Source organism: Tigriopus californicus, chromosome 4, assembly GCF_007210705.1.
Source record: "Tigriopus californicus strain San Diego chromosome 4, Tcal_SD_v2.1, whole genome shotgun sequence".
Classification (NCBI taxonomy): domain Eukaryota; kingdom Metazoa; phylum Arthropoda; class Copepoda; order Harpacticoida; family Harpacticidae; genus Tigriopus; species Tigriopus californicus.
The window spans coordinates 162,702-187,472 of record NC_081443.1 but is presented as its reverse complement, the minus strand read 5'-3'; the positions used below and the strand labels follow the sequence as shown (position 1 = coordinate 187,472).

The 24,771-nt window shown below is 44.6% G+C and overlaps 3 protein-coding genes and 1 long non-coding RNA gene across 8 annotated transcripts in view; 3 read left to right on the top strand and 1 right to left on the bottom strand.

Moving 5' to 3' along the window:
- The first annotated feature begins 113 nt into the window (after positions 1-113).
- Positions 114-12,887, top strand: LOC131879313 (chloride channel protein 2-like). Of its 5 annotated transcripts, none has more exons than XM_059225598.1 (2): positions 114-602; positions 8,772-12,887. In XM_059225598.1, exon 2 carries the CDS (start codon positions 9,025-9,027, stop codon positions 12,034-12,036), a length of 3,012 nt encoding a protein of 1,003 aa, XP_059081581.1. In that variant the 5' UTR covers positions 114-602; positions 8,772-9,024; the 3' UTR covers positions 12,037-12,887. The 5 variants fall into 5 exon arrangements, with proteins under 5 accessions (XP_059081581.1, XP_059081584.1, XP_059081582.1 ...); XM_059225601.1 differs by lacking the exon at positions 114-602 and adding an exon at positions 1,082-1,424; XM_059225599.1 differs by lacking the exon at positions 114-602 and adding an exon at positions 4,102-4,585.
- On the top strand, positions 899-20,039 carry LOC131879320 (E3 ubiquitin-protein ligase RNF170-like). Its single transcript, XM_059225611.1, has 6 exons — positions 899-917; positions 14,045-14,216; positions 15,953-15,999; positions 16,270-16,398; positions 18,852-19,010; positions 19,600-20,039. The coding sequence occupies exons 2-6, from the start codon at positions 14,083-14,085 to the stop codon at positions 19,875-19,877; spliced, it is 747 nt and encodes a 248-aa protein (XP_059081594.1). The 5' UTR covers positions 899-917; positions 14,045-14,082; the 3' UTR covers positions 19,878-20,039.
- On the bottom strand, positions 4,745-6,601 carry LOC131879322 (uncharacterized). The gene is made up of 2 exons (XR_009373136.1): positions 5,585-6,601; positions 4,745-5,502 (listed from the first exon to the last, which is right to left on the bottom strand). It is a non-coding gene; the product is annotated as an uncharacterized LOC131879322 (long non-coding RNA).
- Positions 20,040-20,512: 473 nt separating the features above from the next.
- The window catches only part of LOC131879319 (zwei Ig domain protein zig-8-like), an 85,701-nt gene continuing 81,442 nt past the window's right edge, over positions 20,513-24,771 (top strand). The window contains exon 1 of the mRNA XM_059225610.1: positions 20,513-21,575. The gene's annotated coding sequence lies outside the window, so the exon portion shown is untranslated. The remainder of the gene's footprint in view (positions 21,576-24,771) is intronic.

Genomic DNA, 24,771 nt, shown 5'->3' with positions numbered 1-24,771 from the left:
TAGAAGGTGACGGCCGTTGGGGAAAAGGAGAAGAACAAGACTTATTCAACATGGGCCCATGAAGAACAACTTAGATGGAGTGAATGATACATGATGCCTATGAAGAAGTTGAGATTTAGATCTATAGGATGGGTGGTGATCAAGCTCAGGCGCTCTTAGGTGAATAAGTATTTATTGTCGCATTCAGGGGAAAAAGGCTGGTCACCTGTGCGTGAATGAGGATGTGACCTTGAAAGGCATTGAGCCTCGGGGGGTGAATTTTCCAGCCTAATCCCTAGCCTGATTAACCATTAGCCGGGGATCATGATTCAAATGTGGAATGAGCCCCCAGGCTGGGATTCCCATGATTTGTCGTTGTCCATTGGCTCAGAATCCAATATAAAATGGCGACTCGGGCCTGTTCAAGGTTGAGTGACAAACCTATCTTTCCGTTGCGAAGAAATCATTCGGCCCCGTTTGTTATGTGTGACGTCATAAGAGTGCGAATGTGCGATTCATGCCAAATTAGAAGTCCATCTATTGAGTGGGGCAGGTTCCATGCGTCTTTCCGGATTGTGTGCCCTCGGGTCCATTGGACTTTGATTCGCTCTGTTAGCAGTCAGGTAGGTCGTCCCGAGGCCCAGCTTGACATTGAATCAACGACCCATTCTTCCTTCCTTCCTTCCTTCCTTCCTTCCTTCCGTCTCTAATTCTAACTTGATGCCCACCCCATTTTCATCTTGAGCGCCCCAAACATTGGAGTGAATCACGGTTGAGCGTCACTCCCAAATCGGCACAATCTATGAACCCATGCCCAAGACCACCTAGTTTGGCTTGACACGGAACCTAACCAACCCATTGATTAACTCGGTAGGCTCCCAAGTTACTCTCTAATGAACCGATTTGTCGAATCGCTCTCATCCGCCACTTTAAAACAGGTATACAGAGGGTTTGTCTACCTGAATTTCGATTGACTCTAAGAATTTCCGTGCCAGAGATCACGTGTTTTACTTTCATCACTTCATTATAATTTCAGTGACTACTGACATTATTGGCTCAAAGACCAATGTCAATATTTTTCCACTCTTTCTGTTTTGAAGCTTATCAAGTGTAAATGTAGCCTCTTAATTTAGTGCCTCGAAATCGTATTTGGGTGGAGCAATGATATCCATCCACGGGTGTGTTCCAACCGTTTTCAGTGTTTCCACAGTCTTCATGTTTCATGGGACCATATTGAAGTGTGCCACGAAGCCAATCTCACATCTCAACAAGTTCTGTCCAAAGTGGAGTGTGGGGTTGGTCTCACTCTTTATCCCAGTGCTTTTTCCCAAGATCGAGATTATCCAGTTCTCGAAAGTGAAATGTCGTGCTTCAACCCCTGAGAATGTGGTCCCCTCACTCTTGGGCCCTTGGATGGCGTAGCACCCACTCCCTTGGCTATTCAGGTAAGCCCATATGTGGCCCTTCCTTCTCCCTATTCATTATTGTTGTTGTTCTTGCCTGTACTATTTGCTATTGCCATTCGGTTCCGTGAAAAGAGTCAATCGTGTCAATGTCCATGTATTGTAATTTGAGTTTGACACATTCCGGATTCGTACTTGGGCATGTCCAATGAGGCGAACCCAATGCCAGTCACACCCGGGTTTATGAGCGGTGAGCAATGGTGTTGAATGTTAATTCAACAAACTGGCGAAATCTCGGTTCGTTTCGGGCTGAGTCAAGTTGATACGATTAGCCTGCCCAGGGCCTGAAGGCACGTGGGCTCATTGAAAAGCCTGAAAGCCTCGAGGGAAGCGGTGAAATGTACCAATCACGATCTTCTCCCGCTCACCTGAATTCGAGCAGCATTGACGGCGTTGGTGTTGTTGAGGATGATGGTGTGGTGGTCGTGATCTTCTTTTTTTATTCTCTTGGTTTTGGTGATAATGCCAACGAGTTTCAGAGTTGCAGTCTTATCCCACTTTGAATGCTAGCAGAAGCACCCCTCACTTGAACGCCATAGCCACCCATCGTGTACTAGTCATTACTTGTTTAAGGCGTTGTTTTGAATCGGCCCCTTATCCAGGATAGGTTGTCAAAGGAGAGTTTGTCGCTATGGAGTTGATCGCATGTGAGTATACCTATGTAGTTCTGTCGGTACCTACAGCACAGTGGGTGCTGAAGGGGGAGGCCAATATCAAGTTTAGCCGAGCCGTACGATAGAAATCTGGACAAGCCCCTTGCTCCTTGAAAAACCACCTTGCCAACCAAGATGCTTGTGAAACTGGAGTTGGTTTTATCGAGCAGCTTTTTGTCATCCATTCATTGGATCGACATGTATGAGCCTCAAGACAAGGGTTAGCATATAAGCCAGGTCGAACCTGTTAGCGCACATTCACATATCCCGTGTACCTATGAGTACTCAGATCAAGCTTAATGTACCTCATATTGGGTCAGAAAATTGAAAGGCATGTACTCGGTTCTTCGATCTGGTGCACATTTCAAGTCCCATCCTCCTTCATATAGCCAAGTCATTCAAAGAGACAATTGACATGGGTTCTCACGAGACCTTGTTTATGGCAACCAAAAAATCCAACTTACTCGCAAGGCAGTAGCCCGGCCATGTAAACGGTGAATCTTTGTAGATATTCAACATTTCATATTGAATTACTTCAAGTCAAGTATGCAATAACTTGAGGGCACACATCCAGAGTTACTTTTATTGCGAGCATAATTGGCCATCAATAATTAGGGTTGTCAGAAAAGTGAAAACGATTGGAATGAGGGGAAAAAAAACCACCCAAATTATGGCACCTTCAACCTACTTTCCTACCTACCTAATATTTGCACTCTTCTCCATGACCAAGAATTTGATAGGCTCATTGGACAGTTTCGATCACAAAACAAATCAATATTGCTCGACTATTCGTCACTTTAGTAGTAAATCAATAACAATTAGATGCCATTTTTTGCAGGTTAGATAATCTCCAGAGATTAAGGGGTTTGTTTTTTATTAACACCCCATTTTTTGCCACAAAGAGGCACATTAATAAGAAATGCGTACATTTCGGGTGTTCTTTTTACCACTTTTTACCTTGAGACTATAGCAAGAGTTAGAGGATTAAATCAAATTTGCCCACAGCCTTCGGATTACACAGAAAGTCTGAGCAATCCCAGTTTGTCCGCGACATTTTTACATTTTTCTTATGAGGTGTGAACAATTTGTCCCCTTCTCCACAATACCCAAAGGTATCATTACATTAGGGTTGGTCAATGAGATTTGAGATGCTACCTTGAATGCAAAACTCATTTCACGGGCCCTCATTAGCCTCGGCAACCTGGCCACACAATCAACTTGGGCTTATAATGAATAGCAATGATGACATTGAGAAGCAGTTGTAGTTCTCACTTTTGTACGCACGTTTATTTTGTGCCATTCCTTGAGGTCCGGTCCACTCAAGAATCTGTCAATATCGCTTCGCTCGACAAGAAGAAGTCACGAACTTTGCAAAAGCCGAGGCAGCACCATTGCCAACATTTAAAGGGGTATCATTATAATTATTATTGTTATGATGATTGTTCGACCGGAATCCCATAATGGGAATTCCCCGTCCATCCATGCCATGAATAATGGGCTACTGTTTCGATTTGGTGCTGGCTGCACGTTTGGCAAATTTGTTGGGCCACGAGGATTGATGGGAAATGCAGCACTCAATTATGAGCCACCTCCTGGATTGTGGCCGTCTTTGTAAGCATTTCTGGTCTCTCCGATCGCTGAAGTGAAGTGAGTGGCTCCCAAATGGCTGGAGGCGATTTCGCCGGGCAACCCAACTTCATGCTCATCCGACATCCAATGCTGGCCAAGGTACTTGAAACTTCGGAACTCGTCTCCAATACCGAGTTCGACGAAGACGACTATGACGACGACTATGACGACGACAACGACGACGACAACGACGGCCAAATCATGATTGCATGGCTCTCGCCACCAGTGTATTGGAGCTATTGCGGTCGTCGTGGTTCGTGCTGATGACCAAAGAAGTAGAGTTGGAGGGTTTCATCAACCTGTCGAGCATACAATCATTTTGGGCCCTAAAATTGGGATGGACACCCGAGCAAGCAACCCCTACTGGACAGCTCGGTCTTCTTTTTCTGCGTCTATTCTTCTTCTTCGTGTTCTTCTTGGTGTTCTTCTTGTACAAGAGTAGTTCTGAATTTGTTCCTTGGGCTGTCGCTCGGTCGGTTTAACCGTGAACCGAGCTCGAACGTGAACAGCTCCTTGTACGTAGATCGTCTTCGAAGTAGTCATTTAGTTCGAAAAATCCATTCAGTGAGTGCGGAAACGTTGTTGCCATGCCCGAAGCACAAAGCACGAACGAACTTTGATACTTGAAGGAAGAGTGATTTTGAGAAAGAGCTGGCCAAGATCTCGTTGCAAAGAGGAAAAAGCCATTCCAGGGTGTTGTTCTAAGTGGACGCAGAAGTGGCAAAAATCAGCTTGACCACTCAAAACAATAGTCCCAATCCGGTGTCCTCCTCTCAGGTGGCGAGTGAGGCGGATCAGTTAGTGAGTGATTTGAACCGGCTTAGAATGATTTTGAGCCAATTCAACAATTCAATTCACCAGGTAAGCAGACAATATGGACGAATCTATTCAGCTTTGAACCCAATGCTTATTGTTGAAGCCTCTTGGACGGATGGGAGGCCTGTTGTGGAAATGGACCACCGAAGGTTGTGGTGGTTCCTTCCTCTGGTTAGAACATGGCCAACAATGAACAACAAAAAGGAGAAGAAACCAGCTTTGTTTGTTCTCCCTGCAAAATAGACTTGAAACATAAAGCAACTTGAGAAGGCAAGCGTGCAAAAAAAGGGGGAACCCGTGGCCTTTCTCGGCCTTTCTCGGCCTTTCCTCACTGTGTCGTGTCGTACATCTTTTGCTCATTCTTCACCGCATCCTTTGTTGCCGTCGTTATTGTTGTTGTTCGTCTTGCTCGATGTTGTGGCCTGGATGGACTTTGTGGATCCGACATGGGGAGCCTTTTTTCATGGTCATTGCGCCTACTGGTAGCGAGGGATCAATGCTACTCAAAGCCAAGCGGCTATTATTGATTTTAAGGAGGGGGATGATGAAGCATTTGGGATCACTTTGGGAACGTCTGTTTATCTCGCTCTTTCGCTCTCGTCCACTTTCAGAAATAGGATCTGTCGGTGGAATGTCCGAACGAGCGTCCCGGGGGGGTTCATTTCTTTTTTTCCGACTCCACTACTGGTTGAGTCAGCAAATTAAGTTTTTTTTTCACACATGAGAGAGGAGCCTTGAGTAGCTGGTTTAGGGTGGCCTCTTCACGGAACCATGAAGAGTTGGAACAATTCCAACCACGTCTAAGATGACTTTCATTGGTGTGGAAATGAGGCCAGTGTGGTAAAGCATGCGGTCTCGGATCCGTTTTCATTTGAATGCTCGTACGCTTCCTTCAGGGCTTGAATTCTTTCCAAACAAGTGACACGAGTCCAATGACTCTGAAGCACGTTGGTTTTGGTTTACTTAAGAAGAATGAGACAGAATCTCTTCAGGAATCCGGGTTCAACCAAGTGGTTGGTCGAGGAAGACCGTCCGAATACTCACTTCTCTGATCATATATTTGCCATGTGAGTGAGGTACTCAAGCATGCATTCGCGGCCTCCGAGTTAAAAAATCTGAAAAATTTCCAGAGCAAAACAAAACAGAGGTTCAGAGCGATTTGAAATATGATGGTGTCTAAATGTAAGGTCTTAAAGGTCACGTTTGTGATTTGCTTACTTTCCTCGTAATTGTCTCGCCAGTCATCTTTCAATAAAACATGTCATTGTGGCAAGCTCGTTATCCGCTGTCTAAATATCATTAACAACGCGAACACTTTGGCCGTACAACCTCACTCAAAAAAGGTCAAAAGGATGAGGAATCTTGTGATTCTTCGGGCACTGCCCGCGAATAGCGGAATGAGATGAGATCCACATTGTTGCTTTCAAGTGCAAATGAATAACAACCTATTGTTACTCGACCCTACGAGCATAATGCAAGATCAAGCATTCGAATCGCCAGTCATATCAATCTTGTTCAATGGGGATTTACAGCCCTCGGGAATGAGATTTTCTTGGGCTGTCCATGTTTTGGGACGTTTTGCCTGGCGAATGCCTCTGGAAATGGCACAATGCAGCTTCTTCCGTTGAAATAGCGGCGTTTGAAACCATAAATCTCTTTTAAGGCGTTCCACCTTTCTCAAAACGGGAAGTTGTTCCACTTGTTTTAACTCGCCTTGAAATGGCGTTCTGCCATCCGTTGGCAAGCATAACATAGTATACACAAACGCACACTCTTTGAGGCCCCTTCATTCGAGGTAATTAACCAGTAGTAATTAGCTTTTTTTCAAGAGTTGAGCCGTACTTCTGCTAACGAGAATTGCATCTCTTTGATGAGCACAAAGTTGCGGCTGTTGAGTGGGACATTTCTCTCTGTTTCCTCTCACTCTCAACAGTATACCCTTTCTGGCCCTGGAAATTTGTAGATTATGCAGCCACTCTATTTGCAGAGACACGTAAAAGCAAGGACAAGCTATATAACAAAACTTAACATCAACGCTCACTTTTGGCATTAAAATTTGTTAGGATTCCTTTTTGTGTTCAATGGTGTAGCAAGCATGCCAATTTAAAGTTAAAGTACTATTCTGCCCAAGTGCCGTTGCTGACACTAAACTAGACCGAACTGGTCTATGCAGGGTTTTTACCTAGGGAGCCTATTTCGGTGGCGATAAGCCTGGGTTTTGTGATAAAATGCAAAATTCATTTCCTGTCGTCTTTCACAGCTATGAAGCACGATGAAAGAACAAGGAACGAGATTTCAACTTCTTGATAAAGGAGAAAACCTTCACTTTGGGTCGAGATAGTTGAGGCGAGTGCGTGTCATATTGTCATGTTTTGTTTATGATTGTTATTACTCAAGAGTTAAATCTTGGAATACTCTCAAGTGCTTGTCAACGCCTGGGTCAATCGTTGGAAGTCAGAACTTGCCAAACTTGTCGCCCATGTGGAACACCGCTATTCTCCTCCCTCCTTCCTCACTCTTCTGCACTTGAGTGGTCAATCTAAATCAAGTTTCTGTCACAATTTCATTAATGGAGATGATTAATCTCTGATTCCGCCCTCCCCTCTCTGTGTGGCTGTTTGCAAAGATTTGGAATTGGACACTCTCTCGCTTGGAGTGCTGATTTTGAACGCGACGAAAATCAGGCCTGTGAGGAGTTTCTCGAGCAATTAGTAGTGGATCAAGCGACTTCTCTGCTATTGTCAATGTTCAGTACCTACATTTCTCGTCGCTTTTAGCAGTTGTCGTAGCCGGTGTACGAGTGCTACTGGAGCTTGTACTTACCTCACTTGCTTTTCAAGGAGTTCGTGGCTATGTTCTGCGCATTCCTGGAAAGCCTCGACTTCTGTCCTTACCACTGTCTGTACATAGTTCGAAGTCGGCATTGAGCACTTAAACTCGATCCAAGCCTCAGAATCATCTCAGAAGCTGCTGCTCTTCTTGGGTGGGTGGATGGCTGGAAAGAGCCTGAAAAAAAAGTCCAAGAAACAACGAAACGTAAAAACGAACGGTCAGCCAATGCTTCTTTGGTGCGTTGTGCGTGATTTTTCAATGTCAGAGGTGCGCCTAGAAATGCTTTTTCACGACACAAACACTGCGGACAGTACAACAGTCATTGAGTCGTGATCTGGAAGTGAAAGTACGAATACATCAACACTCGTGATTCTCTTAGTGACCAGTCATGTAGCCTCGTTGGGATCATCGCCTTAGTATTATTATTATTATCATCATCATTATTGTTGTTGTTGCTTGCTTGCCTGCCCATGGGTAAGTTCAACCCTTGGGTGCCATTGGTGAATATATGGTACAGGCTCATTTGTACTAGTAAATCAACAGGATCGAAGCAAGGAACATGAGGCATTGTGTTGTTTTGTTCTTCATTTGGCAAGCTTTGGAGGAGAAATCTCGCCCGTCAATCTTGCAGGGAAGGTTTGATCATGTTGTTTGGTACAAACCGTACCCATGGATCTCCCCCTGAATTCCGAATTCTGAATTCCCGATCTGCTCTATTTGGTATCTGAGGGAAGGATCTGTAAACTTGAAATTGAAAGAGAAGAAAACAAGACGTAGAAGGGGAACGAGTGGTAGAAAACCCCCCGAAAGAATTTTAAAAGGCTTAATATTCTTTATCTCAAATCGTGTTACTGACCAGCTCTCGAGCGACTGAAAACTGGTAAATAATAGATAGCATCTTCCAGCTGAGACGAGAGGCAAGCCACTAATTGATTTTGTCGATAGCTTTTGGCAGCTAATAGAGGTCCCCACATGCCGTTTAGTGAAATTGTTTGTATTTACTCAAGAGGACTCTTGACAACTCAAATGAAGCACGGGATAAGAAAGAGTAAGGAAAAAATGCACCCTTGATTGTTCGTTCTTTTATCTCGCAGCCGAGCTTGATCGATCGATGCGAGTTTGGACTCTGGTAGTAGTAGCTTACCCCGTAGTGTGTGTGTGTGTGTGTGTGTGTGTGTGTGCGTATGTGTTTGTTTATGTAGAATTGGCCAAAATCAATGTCATTGGTGATGTCGAATGCTCGGCGATGAATGCTGACACTAATTGATCCTCGTCATTTCATAACTGATAAGCCACGACCACTCCGAAGCTCAAAATTTATCATCATCAAAACGAGAGAATGAGAAACTCATGATCATTCCCATTCATCACGATCAACTTCTTTTTGTCTTCGTTTCAGGTCAAGCCCAAATCTCTCTCGATCAAACAGACATCCAGACAATTGCTCAGCCACCCAGTCAGCCAAACAAACAAGCCACGGGATCAGCAGCGACTAAAACAGTTTGAATGGAATTGAAGAACACCAAACTCTACCGGCATTGAATCGATATGACTGGAACGGACGGAACAAAGGCACAAGTGTTCGTTTTGTAGAAATGGCAGTTGTCCAGAGGTGACTTTTGGATACAGACTTGGAACGCTTGGAACACACCATGGCTCAAGACACGTTACACCTGCCTAGAGCATTGGGCGGATCCAATTATGGATCCGACGTGGATGAAGACGATGACCGCGCTGAGATGGGATACCAACAGACGCTCATGTACGGACGGTATTCGAAGACCCTCGGAGAATACGCCAAAGATCAGGCCAAGCTGCAGGCCAAACGTCAGAGGTTCGATGAGAGAAGGCGGAAGAAGGAATCGGCCAAGCGGGTTCGGGAACTCACCGGCGACAAGAAACGAGGCTCGTGCTACAGTAGTGTGGCCCGATTCGTCACTTGGTTTTGGAAGAACACCTTCGCCAAGATTGGCGAGGATTGGGTGTTCCTGGCCGCTCTGGGCATCATTATGGCCGTTGTGTCGTTTATCATGGACTACGGGATCTCCAAGTGCAATAAGTCACGGCTATGGCTGTATCGCTACTTGGGCGATCATGTGATCCTCCAGTTTGTGGCCTGGACGGGCCTGCCCGTGTTTCTAATTCTGTTCGCAGCAGGATTTGTGAATGTCATGTCCCCGCAAGCCATTGGATCCGGTATTCCGGAAATGAAAACCATTCTTCGGGGAGTTGTGCTCAAAGAGTACTTGTCTGGGAAGACCCTTATTGCCAAAGCTGTTGGTCTCACAGCCACCCTAGGGAGTGGTATGCCGTTGGGGAAAGAGGGTCCATTCGTCCACATTGCCAGTATCGTGGCCACATCCTTGAGTAAACTGGTAACCTCATTCCAGGGTATCTATGCCAATGAGTCCAGAAACAGTGAAATGCTGGCGGCGGCCTGTGCAGTAGGGGTGGCCTGCTGTTTCGGTTCGCCCATCGGAGGTGTGCTCTTCAGCATTGAGGTCACCTCCGTTTACTTCGCTGTGCGCAACTATTGGCGAGGCTTCTTCTCTGCTGTGTGTGGGGCCATGACCTTTCGACTGATCGCCATCTGGTTTGACAAGGAGGACACGATCGTGGCTGTGTTTCCCACAGGATTCGACCCTTCGTTCCCCTACGACCCCCAAGAGTTATTCGTGTATTCCGTGATTGGGGTGGTCTGTGGCTTAGGGGGTTCACTATACGTATATTTACACAGACGTTATGTCCTGTGGATGCGAGGGAACAAAAAGTTGACAAAATTCTTACAAAAGAATCGCTTCATCTACCCCTTTTTCATTGCCTTTATGATCACAGCCATCACGTTCCCGCCATTTTTGGGTCAGTTCCAGGCCGCTGATGTGTCCACTCACGATCAAGTGCACATCCTGTTCTCCAATTACACGTGGAGTAAGAACCCTGACGAAATGTCGGTGGACGAGTGGGACCATGTTAAACATTGGTTGACACCGTACACTGGAATCTTCATGAATTTGGTCATCTATATCATCTCAACATTCTTCTTGAGCATCTTGGCCGCCACTTTGCCCGTGCCCACTGGTGTCCTCATTCCAGCCTTTAAAGTGGGTGCGGCATTTGGTCGTCTCATGGGAGAGGCCATGCATGTCTGGTTTCCTGAAGGTGTTCGATATGGTGGTGTCATATCTTATGTCGTTCCTGGAGGCTATGCAACCGTGGGGGCGGCGGCCTTTTCTGGGGCTGTGACCCATACCATATCCATTAGTGTGATCGTTTTCGAGATGACCGGTCAAATCACACATTGCATTCCCGTGTTGATTGCCGTTTTGATTGCCAATGCCATTGCGTCATTGCTTCAACCTTCATGTTACGACAGCATTATCATGATCAAAAAACTGCCTTACCTTCCGGACATTCTGCCTTCAGGCTCAAACGCCTACAACTTGACGGTGGATGACTTCATGTTGCGAGACATCAAGTACATTTGGTATGGAATGACCTACAAGGATTTGCGCGCCATTCTGAAAGAGAATCGCAAACTCAAAGGCTTCCCTTTGGTCGACAATCCCAAGCAAATGATTCTCTTGGGCTCGATTCAAAGGACCGAATTGATTGCAGCCATCGAGACCAATATCGCCAAAGACAAGCGTATGCGTGTGGCGGCCTTAAGGTACGACGAGCAACTTCATAAGTGGAAGAACACAGCGCTAAAGCGGAGGGATGATGAGCACAGAAGAGCCCAAGCCAACATCGACCAAGAGGTCCAAAAGCCGAAGACCTCAGATGCCAAACCTAAACCTCAACGGAGGCCCTCTCGTTTTGAGGTGACCACGGAAGGTGGCAGTGTGTTTGTACCTGATTCCAAGGCAGGAATTCCAGAAGTGAAGGAAACGGTCTCACCAGTGAAGGCCTTTGGGTCCAACCTCGACCCCAACTCACCCGCCATGAGGGCGCTTCAACAGCTCAGTGCCAAGCCCAAGAAATCGATTCTGAAAAAGAGCAACTCGTACACCATTCATGCCTTTGGCCTCCCAGGAATGCCCGACACGCGAGGTCGAACGTCGACTCTTCCGCACGACAGACGTGACAACCTGGATGAACCGAGTAACGACACCAACTATCAAACGGTGACCGGGGCGGAGAATCGGTTCAAGAAATCTTTGGGCAACATACAAAACCTCTTTAAACGTCCCAGTCAGTTAAATATTATGGGCAGCCGGTTGGGTGACATTGGCGGTGGTGGGTTCCAAGGTAAGACGCCCAGCTACATGATGGACATGAGTCTGGAGGAGCAGAGAAAATGGGAGGAGGAGCAAATGCTGGCCCCGGTCAAGTTTGAGGAGATCCACATCGACGCGGCTCCGTTCCAGTTGGTGGAAAAGACCACTCTCCTTAAGGTCCACTCTTTGTTCTCCATGTTGGGGGTGAATCATGCCTACGTCACCGTCATTGGCAAACTGATTGGTGTGGTTGGGCTGAAAGAACTTCGTAAAGCTATTGAAGACGCCAATTCGGGTCAATCAGCCTTGGCCAATCCTGCCACACCCATGGCCAAAGCGAACCCAGTGAATAATCCGAATAGCCAACGGACCGTGGACTCCATGGAGTCGGCTTTTTCACGAGACGACCTCGAGGAAGCGTCTGATGATGAGCTCCTGAAAAAGTGACCGGACTGACGAGCAACGAAAGACAGGAGGAAGCAAGCAAGTATCCTCGTGGCTCGCCTTCTTCTTCCTCTTGCTCCTGCCCCAAATCCTGCTCGTTGACTTAAGGTGATGGCAACTTGCCACAGAGAGATGAGATAATTCCTTCAACACATTCCCTATTTAGAAAAACATGGGCCTCAAAATCACATTCTTTGATCTCTTGACGCGAGAGAAAGAAGTCGAACTAATTGTGGACTGGTCCTAAAACCAGCTTGAAAATAAGTAACAGTAGCAACTACAGCCGCTGCATCTGAAAAAACTTTGGAGAAGCAACAAGGCATGAAAAAGTACAGTCATTGTTGTCTTGGATTGTCTAGTTTGTTCAAAAGGCAACAGTCCTGATCAAGATTAACCATACTCACTATTGTTGTTGATGATGATGTTATTATTATTCAATATTTTGGGGTTGACCTCCATGGTTGTCTCAAAAAGGTGCTTCCTGGAAACAGAAGAACGAAATTAGGTGATACTCAATTTGTGAGCAACGATATCAAGTAGTGTGTCAAAGTACGTTTGTTCATGAGCCAAAACAGCAAAAACGAGCGATATTTTTTGTTCCGGTAAATGTGATATCGAATGAGAAACAGCAACCCCCACCTGTGCCATTACAACGATAATATGGCTGGAACCTGTTCATGTGATTTGGTTGTCATTTTTCGACCAAGGTATTTGCCATATAAGCGACAGCAATTTCTTCCACTACAAAACCACCACCGTGTGCCTTACTCCTGAACTTCCAACTACTCAATCATCATTTTTGTAATATTCCTTTTCTTGTACCTAGTTCAAATAAATTCCTTTGATTACTTCGATTTCTTCGTGAATTAATCGATTTGATCCCGTTGACATGTTCTTGCGATTGAGTGCTTGTAAAAGTCGTCCGAACACATTCTTCTCGGTTGCACATGCGGGTAAACGGCTAAAATGTAGATCCATACATGTGCTTCGCCAATCAAAAAATGTCATTCGTTCATAGTTAATCTGTAATTTCCAAAGTCAACCCAGTTGTTTGGTTTTCACAGAAAAGGACAGGGCCCTTTTCGTTACTCGCAAATTTAGCTTATAGATTTACCTTAATTAGGTGAAACTACATATGTGCTAAATGGCACGACTTGTGGCAAACCTGATTTCAGCACCTTGTTAATACCTTCAGAAAACATCAACAAAAAGAGCGTTTATGGTAAACCGAAAACAAAATGGATCAGATTTAGAGAACGGTATTTCCATAACAAATGAAAGTTATACACTTCAAAATGAACATTTGAGCGAACCAGAAATGCATTTGACGTTAATGAAAGCATTTTTCCAACACAATAGCGATAAGTACGGTAAATTAGGGTAGGAGCGACAACCAACGGCCACAGTTTACAAAAGATTGATTTGGCTTACAATGTTTGAAAATTCGAGTAAAAACAGAGAGAGTGCGATTCATGTTAGACTCAATTCAGTGTCCAAAGCCCCCTTTTCTTAATGGCTTGAATACACTATCCGGACATGATGGAATAAAAAACATTACATTACTTCTACTTCAAGTATAGTAGATAGGATAGGAGCTTTCATATGCAACCTTTTGCATCAATTTACTACAGTATGCAAGGTCGTTCATTATAGCTGATGATGATATGCTGATCTTGGGTTTTGATGATGATGATGAGCAACCAGTTAAATTATTTATAAACTATCAAGAGCAATTTCCGTCGTGTCAGTGAGTTCCGGTTTTGAGTGTATAAGTTAAAGTTATGTGTACGTGTGTGTTATAGAAGAAGCCGTTGGTGATGTGTAGGGTGAAGTTTAAAATAAAAAAAAGAAACAGACGATGCGACCTAACTGATTCGACTGGCCCTCATTTAGTAATCGTTAATATCATATAAATCTAATGACACTAAACGGTACGCTAAAATCAACGGTTCGGGAAAATTAATCATTTTGTTTTTGACAACTGATATTAAATTTGACATCTCTTTTCCAGCTCTTGTTGATTGTTGATCAAGCTTTGAGCCAACCCCCATGGCTTCATCGTCGTATTTTCACGGATTAGGCGACGAGGTCATCCTCGGGGTCCTTTTGGGTGGGCTTATCCTTTGGTTGGCCTACAAGTGCTTCAAATGGTTTTCATCTCAGCCGACTGAAGCCAACCAGCGGTATGGGCGTTTTCCTAATCTCTTGAGAGGATGGTTGGCTGATTTTGAAATGAATTCATTTGAGCGAAGAAATGCCAATCTTTAATTTGTGAACATACTAATCAAGGTCATGGAAATTTTGTTGCAAATCCCACTTGGTTCGGTGTTTTTTTTTAAATTTTCTCGAAACAATATATGCTTTATCAATCCATTTTCAATATTCTTGTATTTTCAGTATCCTTGAACTTCAATTTTAGCCAATTTTCAAGTAAAGTGAATTTTGAAGTCATTTTGAATTTGATCAATGAATGGGGATTTCAAAACTAGTGTCCTAATGGAATACGTCAATAATTGAGTTTAATATAGTACATCGTTCGCTTCAAACTTGCCGCGTTATTTCATAGGCCTTTCTCGGACCTCAATTGATTTTATTGTGTTGTTTTATATTTTTAAGCCAACAGTAATGCACAAAACAATTATGAGGTAAATCAGATGGGCTTAGGTATCAAACGCAATTCATTTTGTGTTTAATGAGTATGCCACTGAATAATGATCCTTAATGTTTTGGACCGAAATTTCATTGTCGCCCGCAGAGGTGGGCATTTTGAACTGAAATCCTAACTTGTTGGTCCCCAATTTACTTTCGTAAATCATTATTTGCTGAATCTCTTTAGATTATAAGTGACATTAAAAGCCATTGAACTAAATACTGCACTTTTGTGTGAGCTAACTTTTGCCAGATCAAAGCAACTGGAGCTCTATGGATGTTATTTTTACCATTACCGTATCAAAATACAGTTGATTCCCTCGTTATTCACCTCTGAAATAATTGAAGGTCACTACATATGGAGTTCATGGATGATTCTTGGACGGTGGTTAACGCCCAGCTTTGACTGCCACTTTCAGAAAGTATTTGCTTTTAAAGCTGTTAGTTTTGTGCTCGACTACTTTATTAATCAATCCAAGGAGTAAAAACACCAAGCATTGAATTTTATGAAAGCATGGTAAAACGTGAAAAACCATCTAGTTATTTTTTGCGTCGATGGTGTTGAATCTGTGTCAGGCAAATGATAATCATTGACCTTGCACATTCTTTAACATTCGTCCATTCCAATATTACGGTTCTTGTGAATCTGATCTACTTGTGTGTGTTTTGCCGACGTTGCCATAAAAATTCATTCACATTCATTTACTACGTCAAGTACAAATTATTTACCAAAAGGGCAGATAAGTACGACTTTAATTGAGAGTTTTTGATACAACAGCGCTACGGTCAAAAGCAAGAGGAACTCTATTACGTACACGATCTGGCAAAAAACGGCATCATGTTTTGAATTTTCTGTAATGGTTGATTTCAAACTCATTTCCTTAGCAATCGCCTCTGAGGAAGTTGACAATCCTCTCGAAGAAGAAAAAGAAGTTATGTGTCAATCTAACTTTTCTGTCTTTTTTTGCGAAGACTTCGACGGAGCCTGAATTGAGACACATCCATTTTACATGACGATTCACAGTAGTGATTCTGAGAAAGCTTCAATTCAACAGAGATAATGCTGGATTGCTTTTTCGATTAATTCTTTGAATTTCAAATATTTTCGATTGGATTAAGGAGAGGAGATCATGAAATGAGAAATATCAATCTAATGGATTCAATAAAAATCCAACCGATCTCAACGAATCCGACAGGTTCTTGGGTTGTCTTTTCCAAACAGTTCCAATATCAATTGAACAAACCACTTCCTTTTTCTTTTCATTTTTAGTGCCAATCCAACGACTGCCAACGCAACGGCCAACATGGCTTATCATGGTAAGTACCGAGTAATGGGACCATTGCATTCTCGGCCTAAATTCCTCTCAATCTTAAAGTCCGATGCTCTTTAATGAAAACGAAGTTGGCTGGTTAAGGAACCTTTACTAAGGGGATGGACTGTACTGAGGGGGGTATCTGATCGGGCAGCATCTACGTAGAACAGAATGTATCGATGAAATCAGTCGGACGTGACAGGCCAAGTCTATTTTTTTCCTTTTTCTTCCAATTTTGCTCAATCACCTTGATCGCTCCATTTGTTCGTTCCAGGCCGTTTACGCTCCGATGATTACGAGTGTTCCATTTGTCTTGGAGACATTTTTTTGGCTGTGGAAACCAATTGTGGACACACGTTTTGCGGGACCTGTGCCTTCGCCTTCTACGATTTTGCTGTGACAGGTATGAGAATGAAGGAAATAGGGCGAACAAGAATACACTCATTTGACTTTTTATTTAGGAGTCGGTCGACATGACATTTAGGTTCAAATTTAGTGTGGGACACGCACAGCACAATTCAATAATGTACAAGTAAAAGTGATTATTTTACGGAGAGTATTTGCACGTTAAGAAGTTATCACATGATGGTCAGAACAGGTCATCGTTAACCGATATGAAATATGGCATAGTTACTTAAACTCAAGCCTTTGGTAGCGAGCTTCAATCGGGATCGGCTGTCAGAAATCATGGGCTTGGGTGGCATGCTCACCGTCTCCATCCCTTCTGGATTAGCGGGGATTGCTGGATCTTCACACAGGCCATCCATGTTCCGCCTCCGACCCCCCGGACAGAATGGGTTCCACTCAAGAGCCTCTTCGCATAGAACGTGGCGAATCGGTTGGTCTTGAGGTGCTTGACTGGCACAGTCCACGGCGTCCACACAACCGATCTTGGTAAGCAGACGCCCACGCCCACAATTGGTCATCCGACAGGCGCTCTTGATTATGTTGCCGCCCATGCCGTCGTCCACAGGACCACTTATGAGCTGCTCACCGGGATGACAGGGCAAGGGTGAGAATTCTGGATAGCACTCAAAGGACTGCGTGTCCTTGTTGTAGTAGGAGAGCAGATGATTGTAGCAATCACACTCCCCTTCACCGTAAGGATTGTTCAGCAATTCTTGACCCGGAGGACAAAAGGCCGTACTACCAATGGGTTCGCAAGTCTGGTTGTCACGGATAAAGGCGAAACCTTCCAAACAGGGTCGCTTCTGGCAGACTCCTTGCAAGATGTCGGACTTGGAATTCTGGTCCAAAACGAACCATTCTCCGGACATGCACTCGCCCTGATCGGTCAACCTGGTGCACACATAGCGGTTGTGGATGACATCCAATTGTGTGGTTTCGAATTGACTGCATTTGGGGGCGGGGGCAGGAGGTGGTAGCTTTGGGATCCGGATATCAGATGAGAGAGTCTCTGGTGGCTCCGTCACTCCGGGAATGTTCAGAGGGGATGCATCGTTTTCTTCGGGACCAGAAGGGTCCATGGAATCGGTAGAGGCCTGAAGAGGATAGGGCAGCCGGGTTGAGTGTTCCATATCCTCGGGACTCATTTGCAAGGGTGGGTTTGGCAATGCTGGCAGTGGTTCGTGTGGTAAGGGAGGCACATGGGGTTCCATGATCGGTGGTCGGTGATGTTCCATGCGATGTTGGTTGAGGTCTTCTTCCAAAGAGCCGCTCCATATTCGCAAGGCTGAGCCTCGACTAACAGGAGCCATGCCCAAGATGACAGTTATTGTGAAAAGGGTGACTATGTGAGCCATAATGCCCAATTAATTAAGTAATGCGAGAGTTAGGAGCTTAATCTGAGGATTAGCTCGGTTCAAATGTTTCTTGGTCCTGGTCGGGGTTCGTGGCCAAGGCGAAGACAACGACGACACCAAAGAGGGGACGAGGATTTTATCAGAGAGGGAACTTCTTCCACCTCAGATGAGGACGAGGGAGTAGGCGAGGTTATATCCACTAGTCACTCACACGGAGAGGGGTACCAACTTCTTTGCCCGAGTTTCGTAATGAATTATTCAAATTCGTCTTCGAACCTCCGTTCGTTCCGTCTCGCTTTGCGTCTGATATCGGATTCCACGTGAAAAAAGGAATGTCAAAGGGGTGTTCCCGACAATGATGAGGATGATGAGGATCGTGGTGGGAGTAATGTTTGCCTGGAGTGTCTTTTCGTAATGCTGGCTGAATTCAAATGGTTGCCAATAGAGGAAAGAGATTCGTTTTTATGCTTCTTCGGCGGGCTGGGGAACGTTATGGCGCGACATGTACGTACGTACGCACGTACGTAGTCATGGTTGTGCTTAGCAGATTTCGAATATTTGTAGTCCATGTGTGCTACTAGGAGATTCTGGAAAACCCGAATCCTCCTTGTACGATGTTTATATCCCCCCCCCCCCCTTTCCTCCCTCTCTTCCAGTCTAAGCTCTTCATTCCTTTGAACAAATCTCGGCACAGGTTCTCGAATCTCCCATGTTCTATGTAATGTTCGAGGGATTGGTGGAAGGTGTCTCTTGCCGGCCCGGTAAGTCAGATGTTTGCATGACCATGACGCAGAAGACGTTTGGACGCTTTTCTGTTGACGCCAAACCAACGTTTGAGATGCGTTGTCAACATGGAAAACCAGGGCAGGAAACAAAGGGAGGCAGGGAGGGAGTTTAAGGTCGGTGAACGTTCATTTGCTTGGACCGTTTCGGGGAAAAAAACGTTCGAGAATTGTATTGTTAGACTTGGTTGTGACCTTAATTCAATCCCTCGAATTTTTTATGAGGCAAGAGACACGGAAAAGCGAAACATGCTAAAGCCTAGATGCATCTTTCATTCATACGTATTGATGACCTCTGACCTCTTTTCTAGGCCCATTAACGCCACCCAATTGTCCAATGTGTCGCCAACGGATTACTCTGTTTCTGCCTTATTTTTCGCAAAGCGAGAGAGACTCGATTGAACTGAATGTAGTCACTCAACGGGTCACGATCATGGACAAAATTTGCCAATTCAATCACAGATTCTCCGGTAAGAAACATGTGCGAGGGATGTATGTGTGTGAAACCAAATTACATGCGTCCCCACTACTTGCAAATCGGGAGACTTCTCAACTTCTGGACATGTCCATTACTTCTTATCTACTACATTTGATCAGCCTCTAATCTTTTGATAAAATGTGCCACTGTTTATTGTGTGAAAAGGGTTTACCCATGCACGAATTTGTTGTTGCTGAAATGACTCGTTTTAAGAGTAGATCCTGGGCGTTAAAGGTCCCGTACAAAGTTTTTCTTTTTAGCACGTGCGTAATTAGTTTCATGATCCGTCTTTGTTCATAACCGTCTGCAAATAGAGTTTCAGAACTTGGAAACGCAATCTTCTCGCTCGTCAATATTTTACGAACAGGAATGAATTGGAAATATCATCGTGACATGAGATCCCGCAAAGCTCCTGCAGAAATTGGAAGATAAAATGATTGTCATTTTTGCAACAAGCTTCACCGATCTTGAAACCCGCACGCCAGAAATCCAATTTCAAATACCCAGAGCCATGGCGAGACTTGTTTTCTGGAAGAATTATGTGGGCAAAAAAAAAAAAAATTAAATCATCTCTCTTATAGGTTCGTCCCGCTCGTATCTTGAGATATTGAAGGATTTGCCCATGTTGGTTCGCCATCTTTGGGCCCGATTGTTGGACGGTGAAGGCCTCGACCTGTTTTTTCGAGCCCGAGCAGGCATTTATTTGGTGATCACCATCCTCTACGTCGTGATGCCCTTGGATATCCTGCCCGAGGCCGCTCTCGGAGTGGTGGGTCTCTTGGATGATATTTTGTTCTCCCTGATGGTCTTGGTCTCGCTCACCAACCAATTTAGAACCATCCTGGGTCACGGCGAATGATCGGCGTGGCCGGGTCGTGGCCGGGCTTTCCCGAATTTCGTAACTTGTGATATCCGACAATTCATAGCTGAGAATCGCCCCCATTCGTAAGTCAAATGCAGTTTTCCCCCTAGAAAGTGTGCTGGCCGACCAGGCAAATATAAATAAAGAAGTAAAGCGATAGCCTGTGCTCAATTCTTTTTGTGTGATGTCTCATTGGACGTTGATGTTGTTGTTGTTGTTGTTACTGCGGCCGCTGTGTTGGTGGTCGTTGCAATAACATTCCAAACCGTCAACCCTCTCTGGAATGTCTTTCAACTTGATCCGGGAGCCAGCCATGGATTACTTACAACATGGTACTTGCCAGCGGAATGTTTCCTGTAAGTCATCCCATTGGGGGCAGTGTTAGAACGAACGAGGAAACGAACCAATGCTCGAACGCACGATGATGCACTTGTCCCCTCAGTCTTCCCAACGGCGTTTGAGCCCGATCCCGACGGTTGGAGGTGGTGAAGGTCGCGGGTGGCAGGATCCCTGTTGGCGGGGAGGTTTCTCCGCTCGTGCGAACTCTTTAAGGGACAGACAGCCCTTCTTCACACGAGCAGACGTCAGACCCAAAGGAAAATAAAAGGAGATCGATCCCTCTTTCACTTCCAAAGGAGCCTTTGGGGAGAGTGGCTGTAATTGGGAGAGTTTTAAAGTGACAACTCGGTGTACCCGATTGGACGTCGTTGGGACGAGAGAAGGAAAACTGGTCGAGACCTCTTTGAGAATTTCCCTATTGTCCTAGTGCATAAGGATTTGTGCATCTGTGCTTCGAGGGATTTCGTTCGAAGTAATGAGATGAATAAGACAAGATATCCAAGAGACGCTTGCTGTAAATTGATTGCCGCTTCTCCAGCGCTTTCCCCACTCTTTGGGATGTCTGAGCATCTTTTTATGAGTAGTCTCATACACAAATCCAGTTCTTCATAGCATCTTCCCAGTCTCAAGATTGCTTGAACGAGTTCCATTGAAAACGATCACGATTGTTTGTTTGAAAACAGAGTGGTGGAGTGGAGCCCAGGATTTTGCATGCGATTTGAAATGATCCATGGGACGTAGAGGTTAGTGATCCCAGTGTCTGGAGCCCCCTTCCACCAGGATCGATGAACTCTTCGATCTTATTTCGACATTTCTTGAAGAAAAAAAGATTCTGGACGGATTCGCAAAGTGATTGAGAGGGCGGAAGTGATCTTCAACTCAACGTGAACCCTCTCGAGCCAAACCAAGCACTTGAAGACCAAGGGGAAAAAAAGGACAGCAAACGGCAGGCGGCGAAAAGGGGAGGAGGAAAAAAACAGCCTTTTTTAACTGGGGACAGGAGATCCTCTCCTTCCACGGTGGCAAAGTCGCCTTTCATTGCGATATTCCACTCCAGAGTTGGCGCTGTCGCCTTGGAGACTTCCAACGATCCTCAGTTTGGCCTTTTTTGGCCTCTCCTCGCCTTCCCTGGAGATCGTCCTGGATGGATCGAACAGGAAATTGACGCTCTGTAGCCATTTGATTGATTCTTTGTTGTCATCACTCCAATACAAGTTATCAGAGTGTCTCCCCGTTGGCTGCGGCCTTTGATTGTTCGCTCGCAGGCTTTATTGAAAGGCCAAGACACACAAGGAAAATCCAATTGGGAGCCGAGGGTCGATTCCAAATTTGAACAAGAACAACAAGAACAAACAGGTAGGAGAAGCATCATTATTGGATTATCTTCAATCGAAAAAGAATTGGGACGAGTAACCATACTGTAGAAGACCTTTAGTATAGTATCTAATGCGCACATAAGTTATTGCGTAAGCCAGTCGAGTTAGGTTATTTGTCTAGTCTATTGAAAATAGAGTTTTGTCACAATGGAATTCGGTTTCATTCTCTTTCTTGCGATTCACTGGCTGAAAGTAGGTAGAAAAAATTATCCTGGGGCACAGATTGCCTTGGAATACAAAATATGTTGCAAGAAAAAAGTACTTTCAGAAGCAATTCATCTCGGGGACATCCTTTACGTGAGTTTACATTAATGGTGGGAGAACTTTTTGTGTACAACTCAGTGGAACAAAGTGAAGTACAAAAACGCCCTCTTGGCAATAAGCATTAGGTTTGTGCATCTTTGACAAAAGCTTCAGCTTTTCATGGGGCCCTTTTTCCTTTCTTCTCACCTACTAAAGTGGCTTGGTTGGGTTTTATCATTTGTCATCGAGATTCTTGTCAAATGTTAGAAATCGCTGATCGGCAATGAATCTTTGTACTCTTTGATGCATTTGTACCGAAAAAAAGACGACCCAATTCGTTTTCCGTGCCTCGCCAAGGCTGTTCCCACTCACTTTTTGACCAAGGATTGATGATCAATAAGCTCGGCCTTTGTGCGTTTTGTTCAAGGGACTCTTTGACCCACAACAAGTTCTAACTCCAGGACCATCGTACTATCGTACCGTACTAGCTAGGTTTTGGATTCAGATGAGGGTCGAAGATGGCCTTCTTTCTTTCCTGAACGACGGGGTATTCAAATTGGCTCCATATTCGTTCCAGAATCGCTCTATTGATTGAGGCAAAGACCATTACGTCGATCCATTGCTCAGCCAGTTTCGGGAATTGAAGCAGTTCTAGAAAATGTTTCCTTCTCTGTCTCTTAGGCTCAATTTGCAGATTACTCGCTCACTCATTGACTCCAGAAAGAAACTTGCTACCAGCATCAGTTGATTTATAATTAGTTTTGGAATTATCTGGAAATTCTGCTCCAATCTCTACGTTCGTTCCGAAACGCTTCTTCAAAAGTGAACCTCTCAAAAACGCAAATCAGGGAAAAAATTCGGTCTGCTCAGTATGTGGGTCCATCGATTGTGGGAAATAAGGCTGACCTTGCACTTTGAATTTGTTCGTCCAAAAGGGAAAGAAAATGTCGAAGCAAGCCTTCGTCTTGGACTTTTTGTTCATGTTTAGGCCGGCCAGGAACAGGAGAGAGGGAGGGAGGCTGAAGATGGAATTTGCTGCCAAATCAATTGTGGTACGAATTTTACAAACTTCTTCGCCTTTCGGAGGTCGGACTGACCTTGAACCGAGATCCACATTGTGCAATGCGCACCCTACGACTTCAGGTTGGTTCCAGACCTTTAAGGGCCAAAAAGAAACTGTTATCTCGGAACTTCAAGATTGAATTGAGAGCGGAAAAGTTTTGGTCCAGATCTGTCCCTCCATTACTATTGACCATAACCATCATCATGCATTGATTGGAAAGTTTTGATTCTGGCCCTGGCATCTTGGTCCTATCAGCTTGGAACGTACTTTCATGTGGATGAGAGACACGGAAATCAATTCAACAAGTTTGGGAACAAATTGGAACTCACCCAGATCTAAATGTTCATTGACATGTATAGGGCGCACGTGGTCCCAACTGAAATTTACTTAAACAAAAGTATGATCAAATTTCGTGTCACATCTTGACATGGGGGGAACCTTGAGGAAAATAAAATTATGCGTCTGAGTTTTTTCATGTGTAATGAAACAAAGAGATCATCTTGTTTGGATTCAAAACCACTTTGGCCAATGACATTCAGTTCCATTCATAAGGGAATCGCTACTTTCACAGAAAATTGATCGTTGAGATGTCTTGCTTTGGAAGTGGACGCTAAAATGAGCGGGTCCGTCCATTGTCAAATTGTTTCCAATACCTGCTTTCTTACTTGAATGTTCATTGTACCCAAAAATGTACAATACCCTGTGTAATGCTCAAGAACCAATGGGGGCTTTCAGATAACCTAACTAAAAGAGGAGTACTTGCTTTTTTGCCACAAGTCAAACCAATACAGGGTTTTTGGAATTGTTATTGCCAAGACTAGACCTGCTGCCTCGTATGTTGTGGTATATTGCTGGTACTGCTGGTGTTGTTGTTGTTGTTGTTGTTGCTGAGTTTTCCAGCATCAATTTGTAACGTGCTTGGGTTCTCATGCAAAGGCCTTAGATGAAAGGAAGGCGATGGATAAAGAGAGAAAGAGAAGACGAAGAAGAGAACCCTTTACGGATCCCATGAGGTAAAATTCTCTAAAGCCTATCTTCAATGCCATTGACAGGGCATCTAAGATTGATTATCGTCATGGATGGGCCTTCACCGCGAAACATCCGACAAAGGTAGCCAGCCTGTTGTTATTAAGGCTTGGCCGTACAAACGATAAGTAAGGCCAACTCTATTGGCTAGCCATCGTGAGAGAGCCCAAGGTCTCAAGGACTAAGTACATACACGTCTAGTGGAGACTTGCTAGTGTGAGAAGTGGAGAGATAGATCAGCAACAGGGGTGATGATCATGGGAACCAATATAGCAACACCATGCTTGTTTAAGATGCATTATTAAAGTGAGCCATTCATGAGGCTCTTTTTCCTTTACGCGCTTTCCCATGAGACATGCGAGTACCTTTTCCTTAACTGTCCAAATCCGCGTTCAGAAGGGAAAAAAATAGTCCACGTGGAACAGGATTTATTAAGTGTATGGTTGTGCGTTTGTACCGATACCTACGCCAACCTTTCCTTGAGTGGGCCTTGAAAGAGGCTTAAGTTCAAGCCAGTCGAGGGGTAGAGTAGTAGTCAAGAAAAGGGGAAAGGGCCAGCTCATTCTCTCATTCTCCTCCACTTCCATCCCTTTTTTCCTCGATTCAGTTCTTTGAAAGCAAGGCTAGGCCTTGGCCTCACTTAGCCTCGCTTTCAGTGGGATATTTCTGATCAGACCATGAGGAAACGAACCCCTCTTTAAGACCGAGGATTTATGGCAGATCGCAACCTTCTGTATGCTCTAGTGTGTCTGTGAGCCATCCTCCTCCTCCTCCTTCCGTTCCACCTCCAATTCTAGCGTGTTCTTCCCATGAGAGCATGTTACTCTTTTTTACTGAGAAACAA